The sequence below is a fragment of the Pteropus medius genome, unplaced genomic scaffold (genome assembly GCF_902729225.1).
Source record: "Pteropus medius unplaced genomic scaffold, Ma_sr-lr_union100, whole genome shotgun sequence".
In the NCBI taxonomy this organism is placed as follows: Eukaryota; Metazoa; Chordata; class Mammalia; order Chiroptera; family Pteropodidae; genus Pteropus; species Pteropus medius.
The window spans coordinates 6,570,577-6,583,099 of record NW_024340698.1 but is presented as its reverse complement, the minus strand read 5'-3'; the positions used below and the strand labels follow the sequence as shown (position 1 = coordinate 6,583,099).

Sequence of the window (12,523 nt, the reverse complement as noted above, 5' to 3'; positions counted from 1 at the left end):
AGCACAGCTGCTAAGGGTATAGCTGCCTAGTTTTTAATATATTGTTGCTTAGAATCAAAACATACTTACAGTCCATGGTATGATTTCTCTTTTTGATCTTCTTAAGCACCCCCTCCCACACACACATTAAAAAAAATCAATCTTGTTACTTTATGACTGATACTCCATTTCTCTGGGAATTTGAGCAGAATGTTCTTTTTTTGAAAAAAATACTCGTAAAAACAAATGAGGGGACTATAATTTTTATAGTATTTTATAGTTGTAAGCGCAATTTAAAGCAAAGGAACATTTGGACAATTTAATTCTATTTTCTACTTTTAGTTTTTATCTTGTTTCAGATCTTAGATTATTAAGCTGAACTCAACTGATAAAAAGTGTGAAATCTTAAACATAAGCAAAGCAGAATTTTAGGTTAATTTTCACATAGAGAAAAATAATATCTATATCTGTTCTATTTTATCTGAACTTCGGTATAGATTTACTGCTCAACAATAGGAAATTAATAATCTACATACTTTTGTGTTGATGGAAAGAGATCTAATTGTGGGCAGTAAACACACGATGCAAATGTGGAATTGTACACTTGAAACCTATTGAATTTTGCTAATGTCACCCCAATTAAAAAAAATAAAAATTATCCAAATTATAAAAAAATCCACATATATTAATTTTTAAGCTTGTCGTAAAAGGTAGTCACATATATATATATATATATATAAAGCCAGGCAACTTAATTTGATAAAGTCATAAAATGGAAATTTAAAATTATTTACAGTATTGGTAACATTGATGTTACTATAATTTTACATGCTGATCTTAACCAGTTTGAAATAGTGCATTAAACATTGACTGATCTGTACTAATTCATAAGAAATGATCCATGAACTATTAAATGTTACTGGGATATATTAAGAGCCATAACAATGTGAACACACCCCATCTAGTTTTTCTTCAAAATAAAAATTACATTTTTCTGATTAAAAAACATGTTTTTTATAATGAAAGAAAACATACAACCACAGAAAATTATAAAGGAATTAAGTCAACCTTAATTCCACTACCACTTTTATTTCTAATATTTTAAAGAATTTTCTCTCTGTGAATACATATACATACATATTATAGTTTACCTACTCAGAGTAGCTAGGCAGAATTTTATTTGATCAGTGCCTAGATGAGAAATTGGGGATTCCAAATGCTATATTTTATGAAATCGAAGATACCACTGATTTTAAGACTACTATTTTTTGTACTACTAAGAAATAAAACACTGTTTTGATCAGTTGTAATATGTCGATTTAGAGCAATGAAATGTAGTACTATATATAATGACCTTTTATATCTCTGAAGCTCTGTGATATTCAGAAAAATGAAACAATCGACAAGTATACAAATATGTTTTCTTTATTGTGAGTTCAATTTTGTGATTTTTTTCTAAAATAGTTTAACTAAAAAAATGATGAAGCCTCAGGAGAAAAAGTTGACAGACAAATATTTTGTGGGACTATTTTTGTGTGGGCCTCAAGCAAAGGGAAAATTAGCCTGATTTTCTGAGTTATGAATTGTTATCTACATGTATATTTGAGAACAATGAGGTGTGGAGGGATTAAGCGACTTGCCCGAGATCATACAGGTCTTTGATTTGAACCCAGGCCTTTTACTCTGTACAGAACTCAGTCTTATTTGGGAACACTTTTAACTGACTTGGATCCTCTAATATAGACTTCCTACTATTTATTCTCTACTACTCAGAACAGTTGCATGCAAACAAAATTGTCAATTATGGAATTTTTCCTTCAGTCGTAGTCAAGGTTCATATAGCTGTAACTTTCAATCTTGATCTTAGAAGTTGCTTCATTAGTACCTTGATTAGGCTATCTGTTTAATATTTCAAAGATGCAAATTAGTTTATATTAATTTGTAAGAAGGTGACTATTTGAGCTTGTTAAAGAAAAATGCAGAAAATATTGCAGTAGTTTCTTAAAGTGTGTCTTATAAGAAGAGGTCAGTAGCTTTCAATCTGACCTTCTTCTGAATATTTAGTCATTTTTAAGATATGCTTTTTTCTCCAGAGCAGTTGAAGTTAAATGAGTTTACCACTTTGGTATTGACACTAGATAATCTAAAGCTTATCTTCTCTAAATCTATTTTTTTTTTCTATTTATATGTATATAAAGCTAGTGAAGTGATTTATACCTTTCTCCTACTTCCTGAATTAAGACCATAGACATGGGTGGGGGAAAGAATTTATTCAGTTTAAAATGGCAGGAATGGAGATATATGCTGTCTGTGGTATAAAGACACTTTAACAGAACTAGGGTCAAAACTACATTTTCTAGCCCTTTCCTATGGATTTTCACTTTGATGAAGTCCTTGTCAGACAACTGCAGTTTTATATAAGCAACCTGATTCTTAGGCCATAAAGGTAGTGTTCAGGTTTGGTCCTGTGAAACTATAAGTTTTGTAAAAAATTAAGGAAATTGATTAATTCACTCAGCAAACACATATCGATTATCTATTGTATGCAAGGTATTGTCTTCAGCCATGAAAAGAAGTTCTATTGAACATGTTGATTTTACCAGATCCTAGTCCCAAACTAGACAAGGAATGAAAAGCATAAAGACAGGATGCAATAACTTTTGAAAGTTTGAAAATGGCGTATTTGAAAATATCAGATATTAAATATCAGTACTAACGCTTCAATCTTTTCTAGTATTATGTTGTATTAAGTGTATTCTTCGATTTGATTAGAGCAGTGCTGACCAATAGAACTTTCTGTGATGATAGAAATATGCTGTATCAGTTCTGTCTAATACAGAGCCACTAGCCACATGTGGTTATTGAGCACTTGAAATATCTCTTGTGCAACAGAGGAACTGAATTTTTAATTTTATTTAATTTTAAGTAATTGCCACATATGCTTAAGTGGCTACTGTATTGAATAGTGTAGCATTAGGTGATCTATAAGGACCCTACTTCATCAGCATGTTTTTTACATTTATAAAAGCTTTTTAAAATTAAATTTATTGGGGTGACACTGGTTAATAAAATTATATAGGTTTTAAGTGTACAGGTTAGTAATACCTCATCTGTATATTGCATTGCATGTTCACCACCCAAAGTCAAATCTCCTATCACCATATATTTGACCCTCTTTACCCTTATCTGCCTCCCTCTCCCTCCTTTTCCTCTGGTAATCACTAAACTGTTGTCTGTCTATGAGTTTTTGTTTATCTTGTTCATTTGTTGCTGTCAGTTTTATATCCCACATATGGGTGAAATCATATGGTTCTCAAATTTTTCTGTTTAACTTATTTTGCTTAGTATGATCATCTCGAGGTCCATCCATGTTGTTGCAAACGGCAGTGTTTCATCTCTTCTTATGGCTGAGTAATATTCCATTGTATACATGTACCACCTCTTTTTTATCTAATCATCTATTCAAGGACACTTTGGTTGTTTCCATGTCCTGGCCACCATGAATAATGCTGCAGTGAACATCAGGGGTACCTATATCTTTTTGGATAAGTGTTTTCAAATTTGGGGGGTATATAGAAGAGGGATTACTGAGTCATATGGTGAATCTATTCCTAATTTTTTGAGGAACCTCTATTCTGTTTTCCATAGTGGTTGTATCAATTTGCATTCCCATCAGCAGTGTATGAGGGTTCCTTTCCCCCCACAACCTCTCCAACACTTGTTATTACTTGTCCTGTTGATGATAGTCATTCTAAGAGGTGTGAAGTGGTCTCTAATTGTGATTTTGACTTGCATTTTTCTAATAGCTACTGAAATTAAACATCTTTTCATATGTCAGTTGGCTGTTTGAATGCCTTCTTGGGAGAAATATCTGTTCACATCCTATGCTCATTTCTCAATTGGATCGTTTTGTTGTTGTTGAGTTGTATCAATTCTTTATACATTTTGAATATTAGCTTCTTATTGGAGGTGTTTGCAAATATCTTCTCCCATTCAATTGGTTCCCTCTTAGTTTTGTTGATGTTGTCTTTTTCTGTACAGTAGCTTTTTAGTTTGATATCGTCCCATTCATTTATTTTTGCTTTTACTTCTCTTGCCTTTGAGGTCTAATTCATAAAATCCTCCATAGGACCAAGATCCATGAGTTATTCTGCTATGCAATTTGTTGTTTTAGGTCTTCTATTTAGGTTTTTAAAATTTATTTTGAGTTATTATTGGTGTATGGTGACAGATAACAGTCTAGTTTCATTCTTTTGCATGTGGCTTTCGAGTTTTCCCAGCACCATTTATTGAAGAGGCTTCTTTTTCTCCAGACATATGAAAAGATGCTCATTTTCACAAGTTATTGGGGAAATGCAAATTAAAACCACATTGAGATACCACCTCCCACCTGTAAGAATGGCTACTATCAACAAGACAAGTAATTACAAGTGTTGGAGAGGTTGTGGGGGGAAAGGAACCCTCATACACTGCTGATGGGAATGCAAATTGATACAACCACTATGGAAAACAGAATAGAGGTTCCTCAAAAAATTAGGAATAGATTCACCATACGACTCAGTAATCCCTCTTCTGGATATCTACCCCAAAAATTTGGAAACATTTATCTGTAAAGGTATATGCACCTCAGTGTTCATTGCATCATTATTCATAATAGCTTTTTCTCAAGAATTTCTGTATGAGTTTACTTGAGCTAAACTGATAACATATGCCAGAAAACAAGATCTGAAATGCTCCTAGCTTTTTTTTTTTCTTTTAAGCAACATGTTCTTTGAAAAGAACTCATAAAATACAGGTAAATAAATTAACTTATTATCTGGGCATATATCTTTCCATACTTACTTTTTTTATGCATATCATGTTAGAAAATTGGATATCTGCCACTTTTCACCTGAGGTACAGTATACCTCTAAAAGTATATGATTCTAATATTCTCACTTGATATTCGATCAAGATAAAGGAAAACAGCTAAAGGACAGAAGATGGTTAAGATTATGATGTGAAGAGAAAACATGATACAGTGTATGGGCTTGGGGCCTAACTGGATGTACAGGGAATGACTTTTTCCCAGTAACTCCATTCTGTGGTCCTGAAAAAATGATCTGAAGTTCATGGCAAAAAGCAAGCTGCATAGTGCTAAACCACTAAACGCCAAGCCTAGACTTTCTGCCTCACTAATACTTCTAGTCTTGCCTTTTTGGGACCCTAGCCTTAGTGATTGACCTCTCTGCACCCTCTCCTTATGGTGTCAACCTGTTTGTTCTAGCAGTTCTTTTGTCAACCCATTCATTATGAGTTTTCACACAGCTTTCTCTCCTCTTTTCCTATACCAAGCTTCAGTTCTTGTTGCTACCTAGAGATTTTCAAAATTCCTAGTGATATAAAAATAAGAATAAACACAGTTCCTTTCTATTCCCCTTCTCATTTTTTCACCTGGACTCAAGAAAGGTAGACAAAATAGAAACACAGGCACTAAGGGTATTTGTATACCCAAATTGCTTCTCTGGTAATTTTATATCATTAACAGTGACCCTCTGAGCTAAGGATAGCTTGGGCTCTCTGGCTGGAAGGAATGAGGAGATAGGATGGTAGAGAAGGATGAAGAGCGACTTGAGCAGGGGGCGCGACTCTCCCTTCTCCTGTGCTAGTTCTGTCATCTCAAGATGAGGCACATAAGAGTCACTCAGTAAAGTAATGAAGTAGGGATACAGTGGGAAGTTAGTACTAGACAGTAAGAGGGGGAAATTCTTCTGGTGGGGTAATTGATCCATAGATGCCATTTGTATGTAATTTAGGCACTTATTACCTGTATGCTAGCACAGTGGACTGCAATATTTTTCTTAAATGAGTCTGTTAGCTTCTGTTTTAAAGATGATTGTGTTTCCGTGAAAAAAAGCCTCAGAAGAGACTTGATTTAAGCTAAAAAACCTTGAGGCAGACAGGAATATGGAGATTTGGATGCTAGTGGAGCAGCAGTGTCTTGAATGCTTGGAGTTCTCTTGTCTCTTACCCTATCACCATAGCCTTTGGATCACAGGGGTTTTTCCGTGTCTCCATACTTTTCAGTTCTCAGACCGTTACTCCTTTCCTCTGTAGAAGAGGGTCAATTGGAGTTAGACTGTAATACCAAATTCCTACAGAAGATGGCACTGTTTAACTTGATTTATAGTATAAATCATTCAGTATGAGCCACTCATTGAAAGCTTCAGGTTTTGTACAATTTTTTTTTGTTATTAATCAATTCTCTGTATTTGAAACTCTGGGTTTTAAGTTAGTTAGAATAAAGGGTGCACATAATTTCCTCGAGCTGAGAAGTAATATGCAAGATTTTTATATCAGAAGTCATACTTAAATCTCATGCTTAGTTTGCAACAGTGAACAGTATTGACCCATTTATGTTTTTTTTTCAAAAATAACACTCCATAAAAAATGGACACATATATAGAAGTATGTGACAAAAATAGAAGTATATAACAGTAAAAAGTCTTTATCCCCAATTCTCACTACTCAGAGGTAATTGCTGTTATAAACTTTTTTTAAATGCTGAACAAAAGTGGTTATAGGCAACGTATTGCTATCTACTAGTTGGTGTTTTTAATTACTATTGTTCCATGTCAGTGTGTCAGTAGCTGCATGGTATTACTTTGTCTGGATGGACTTAATTTATATAGTTCCCTGTTAATAGATACATTGATTGTCTCCAATATTTCTTTTTTATAAACAATTGATACACAGTAAACATCCTTGTATGTACCTTTACTAACTTTTGAGTGTTTTTGTAGCATTGATTCCTGGAAGTGGGTTTGCTGGGGCAAATGACGTGCATGTTTACAATTTTAATAGATATTGCCATATTATTTTCAAAAGAGATTGTGCCGATATAAATTGGTACTCTCACTAACAAAAGTGCATGTTTTCTCTCACTTTTGCCTACCTATATCATTAGGCTTAAGTTTTGCCAGTGTGAATGGGTGAACAGTAAAATAGCACTGTTGTAGTATTTGTTTCTCAGATATTTTATATATCATGGCCTTCTCTTTGTGAATTGCCTATTTGTGTTCATTCTCCATTTTCCTATTAGTTTTTTATTGTTGGAACCCAATGTATAATAGGACTATTTGTTACAGACTTTTAGTTTTAGTTTGGGTTCATGTCATGCCTAGGTTTTTAGTCTAAGAATGTGAAAATATTCTGTTTTCTTCCATTCTGTTCATGGCTTTATTTTTTACATTTAGATTTTAATCCATCTGGAATTTATTTTTATGTATGCTGCGAGGTAGGGATCATACTTTATATTTTTCCCAAGTGGATAACTAGTTGATCAAACACCATTTATTGAATAATTAATCTTCTCCTTACTGACTTGAAATACCGTCTTTATCATATACTAAATCCTCATATGTTTCTGGGTCTGTTTCTGGGTTCTATTTTATTCCTTGATCCCGTTGTCTATTACTGTTCTGGTACAGAGCCGTTGTAATTGCTGTAGCTTTGTTATGGTTTGCTCTCCAGTAGGGCAAGTCTAAGCTCTTTTGTTCACCTGCTCTTTCACATTAGTTTTCTGTCTTGAATCCAGTATAGCCAAATTATGATCATTATCACCACTGACTACAGTGGGTGTGGAGCATTCCCCTTTGAAACTCCTATAAGGGTTTCTGCTGGTTTCTGCTGGGTTGATTCCTAGAAAACTAGGAACCTAAGAGGTATGCCTTAAAGAACTACTGCTCAGACTTGGTTTCCCAGACTCGGCTCAAGATGATCTGGGCCTGGACTAGACTTTTCAGGGAAATATCTTTGGAGTTGAGTAGGATATAGATCAGACCCTACAACTTGCTTGACTCATAGATAGAATGGTCCAGGGCCAGAACCAGACACCTGTCATGCTAATAATGTCCCTCATGGTTCAGAAATTACTGTGATTAAAGATGAGTGGCTGCCCTCTTGAAAATGGGTGCATCATATTTTTTAGGACTTAAAAGCATCAGTAATGGCCAATTAGGACTTTTTTTAATTTTTACGAATCTCTAGTTGAAAGTTACCTGGTCATTCATGTCTAGAAATATAATTCTTAGAATTTATATCATTTCGACTATCATGCTATAACATTAGATAGCTAACTTCTTAAGTCTTCTAGTTCTCATTTGATAATATGAAATGTATATGTGTATGCACAAGGACATACATATATATTTATATATGTATGTGTGTGTATGTATATATATGTGTATGTATATATGTGTGTGTGTGTGTATATATATATATATATATATATATATATATATATTTTTTTTCCCCAGAACGACCAGTCAACAGGGGACATAAAAGTAATTGGTGGAGATGATCTCTCAGCTTTAACTGGAAAGGTATGTGTCTTGAAGAGGAAGAGTCCTTCATACCAAGAGTGAATTAGTAACACCGCTGTCAATCACTAAGAGGCAATTTACATGGTTGTTTATGCATATAAACAAGGATTATGTAACTCTTGGAAGCAATCTAGGTTAGATATCTTTCCGAAAGCCATATAGCCAAGAGGCAGCAAGATCCAACATTAAACTTAAAAAGTCCATGTAAAGAGTTCATGTTGCGAAGTATTGCTATCTGCCTCTGTGGGGATCTAATTTAAGATCCTTTAAAAAACGGTGTGTGTGTGTGTGTGTGTGTGTGTGTGTGTGTGTGTGTGTGTGTGTGTGTGTATGGAAAAGATAGTCTTTTTAAAAATAGGTCATATATAATTTCTTAAAAGATAGAGAAACAGTATAATGTAGTGCCTGAAAGTATGGGTTTTGGAGATGGACAGCTTTGATTCAAAGCCTGGCTCAGTACTTCCTATGTGACTTTGGGCAGGTTATTTAACTTCTCTGTCTCCCATATGTAAGGTGGGGATGATAATGGGAGCCACCTCATAGAGTTAAGAAGATTAAGCGAAATAATGCACATGCAGTTCTTACAGCAGTTTCTGGTAGTTAGACCACTCCGTAAATTCAAACATGCTATTATTTCAGGAAATCTCAAAGAGTTTTTTAAATACATCAAAATTCTTTCAGTATAGGCAATTGGTTGAACCAGTAGAGATAATAAGATATTTGAATATTATTCTTCTGATATAATAAATGATTTTTGAATAACCAATGATAAATGATGGAGTGCTATTTTTTACTTATAGACTCTATGACACATATAAAGGCATAATCTCATAAAAGTTTTACAACAATCCTGTGAGGTAGAGATATTATTATCCCCATTTTACAGATCTGGAAAGTAAGACTCAGTAAGTTTGAAGGACTTGTCCAAAGTCATAACTGTCAGTAAGTGGTAGAGCTTGAATTTGAATGTAGGTCTGTTGGGCTCCAAAGCTCTTTTTTTTTCCTCTGGCTTTTACATTTTAATGTTTACAGCTTACTTGACTGAATATAAGGAAACTTCAACATACAGCACTTGTCAAATTCTGTGGTCCTGTGTTAGGGTCACACCAAACTAATGTCCTCTTCAACATTTTTGGACAACTTCAAAGGATAAATGGTAATCTGTTGATTCTTTCCCCTTCCTGTCCATCCTATACACCACTGCCAGACCTATCCTCTTTCCCTTTCAGCATGTTTGGCCTATATTTAGAAGTCATTTGAAGCCTTTTCTTCAATATAGTCAGTTTTTAGTGCTAGAAGGGGCCTAGCCTTCACCTTCTGTGATTTTATTTGACCTTGCCTTTCCCACCTAATGGCCCTGTTCCACTGTGTACCTACCTCTGTGATCTTAAAAGGTCTCTGTTTCTAAAATAATTTCCGTTTCATGATAGTCACAGTAAAGCATATTTATTATGGAAAAAAAATCAAGACATATAAATTGGATGCAGTTATTTCTTGGTGGTTAGATTATGGGTTATTTGGACTTTCTCTTTCAGTTTATCTTTTGGGACACTTTGTGCATGCAAATACATATGTATATAAATATTTCCCTGTTCCTTTTGCAGTTAGTGGATGAGAATATGGGCTTTGGACCCCAAAAACACCTTGTCACATCTCTACCACTTGGCTATTTTTGTATCTTTAGGCAAGTCATTGACTGACCTCTGAGCCTCATTTTTTTTTATTTGTTTAGTAAGGATGTAGCTATTTGACATGAAATAAGCTCTCAATAATGGTAGAGATTCTCATTTTTTAAACAGTATGGAGATTATACTCTAGAGACTACAATTTTGTATTGGACAAATACTTCATGTCTCTGGACTTTGATTTGTATAAACTGCTTCATACCACTAAAAGTCTATAATTATGACTTAATTAAGGTCATGCAGGTACTTAGTATTAGAGCCAAGACTAGAATCCACTTTCTCTGTTTCATAATTCAATACTGTTTTCAAACTGTAACTCCATCCCATGGTATAAATTGCTGCAGCAGTGAGCCACAGTTACTGATGGGAAAATGCTATCCTTCAGGTGTGCCAGCTAGGGTAGAGAAAATGTTGAGAAAGAACCACATAGGCAATGAAACAATTATTGGTCTGTTACTTGATCATATTCAATTTTACTAAAGATTTAGATTGCAGTATCTTTTGAAAGAGACAAATTAGTTGTGATATGAAGAGAGGAGTAAATTATATATGAACTGCGGTAGTAGTATTATGTATATTGTAAAATACATGCAAAATTATAGATCATACAAAGTGAGATTTTTTTAAAAGTTCTATTATTTATTTCTTGCAACCCAGTAGGTCTTATGTGCCCCACTTTTGGTGACTATTGACTTAGAAGAATACATAGAGCATTAAAATTCTGATGCAATAGGTTTGTGACAGAAATGAGAACTACAAATAAACAAAGCATGGATCATCTTGTGGCAATGATTATAACCAGCATATGAAATGCTACCTCATTCCTATAACTAGAATAAGAAAACAGATAGGACTCTTCTCTGTTTTGGAGGTAGTTGTTAGACAATATTTTCTCTAAGGGTTCTTCTAGCTGTTAAATTCTGAGAGGTAGAAGTTGGGATGAGGGTTTATGGGGGAAGGAAGCAGAGATTGGTATCTTTCTTTAGTTTAGTCCAAGAATATGAACACATCCAGAAAATGCAAATTAATTTCGGCCTAATGAGAAAATGGGTTTTGAATTAGATTCCATATGGTAGGTTTAATGCATGATTTTAGAGTTAGTGTCCAAATTATAGTCTTGAATTTTAGAGTTGGAAGACACATTAGACTAGTTCAGTTCCCTCATTTTATACATGGGAAACTGAGGCTCAGAGTAATTTTATGACTTGCCCAAGATTAGACCTCCTTTTAAGTAATTTAAAACTTTTTTTAAAATGAACATATGGGTCAGATTCTATTTTTAAAAAATCCATTGCAGTGAAAATTTTATATTAAAGAGTTCCAAATCCCCAACAGATGGCCTACTTGTTTAAATCAGCATTTGATATAGTAAAGTATCTTAAAATGAGAATTCCTTAGAGTTTATTATTATGTCATTTGAGTTATAATTAGAAACAGCCTTTCATTACACTAATTTTCATTTTTCTTTTTCTTCTAGAATGTCTTGATTGTTGAAGTAAGTTCTACATACTTTTAGCATAGTATTTATCATTTTCTAACTTAGTATGCACAGCCCTAAAGGTAAGCTAAAAAGGAAATTCCTCTTCATCAGTTTTGATGGTGGGCTTGTGTTATAAGAGAGTGAGAATGTTTTTGTTTTTGTTTTTGGTTTTTTTGTCAAAAATATTTTGTAATTTATTTTTACTAGGTAATGGAAAATTTGGGGTGTATTTCTTACCCCTCTCTTTTTGGCCTGAGATTTTTTTCTTTCTTTTAAAGTCGATGTGTATTATTCCTATGCATTTTTTTTATACTTATATTGCATATGTGTATCCATATACAAAATATATTTTGTGATTTAAAATCTTATATAGTACCACACTATATATATTCTCTCTTGCAATTTGTTATTTTCACTCAAAATTGGTTTTGAGGTTATTCGTGTTGACACATAGAGTTAATTGGCCTTAAATTGCCACATAACATTGCAATATATAAATCAACCAATTTAATGCCCTACAAATAAGGAGTTTGCTTCCAATTTTTCCTACTAAAACAGGCTGCTAAGAGCATCCATTTTATTAATTCTACTTCAGATTGATTTATTTCATATGGGGTAATGCTACCTAACAAATTAGCAGCTTGAAACAACACACATTTATTATCTCAAGTTTCTTTGAGTCAGGAGCCCAACTACAGGTTAGCTGGGTCCACTGCTCTGGCTCTCATCACGCTGAATCAAGGCTGGGGCTCCTACCTCACCTGTGGCTTATGGTCCTCTTCCAGGTTAACTCAGGTTATTGGCAGAATTTAGTTCCTGAGTTCACAGGACTGAGGGCCCCGTTTTCTTGCTGGCTGCAGGCCAGGAGTCAGTCACTCAGCTCCTAAAGGCCATCCCCATGTCCTAGCACATGGCCCTCTCACATGGCAGCCGACTTCTTCAAAACCAGCAGAAGCATCTCTCTCCAGTCTGCTACAACTTATCTTGTATAATATTACCTATTCACAGGAGTGACC

General features: G+C 34.1%; 1 protein-coding gene across 1 annotated transcript in view; it reads left to right on the top strand.

Annotated features, from left to right (window-relative positions):
* HPRT1 (hypoxanthine phosphoribosyltransferase 1) overlaps positions 1 to 12,523 on the top strand; it is a 34,692-nt gene that overhangs the window by 18,328 nt on the left and 3,841 nt on the right. The window contains exons 4-5 of the mRNA XM_039875197.1: positions 8,277 to 8,342; positions 11,505 to 11,522. Coding sequence (XP_039731131.1) covers positions 8,277 to 8,342; positions 11,505 to 11,522 — 84 coding nt within the window. The remainder of the gene's footprint in view (positions 1 to 8,276; positions 8,343 to 11,504; positions 11,523 to 12,523) is intronic.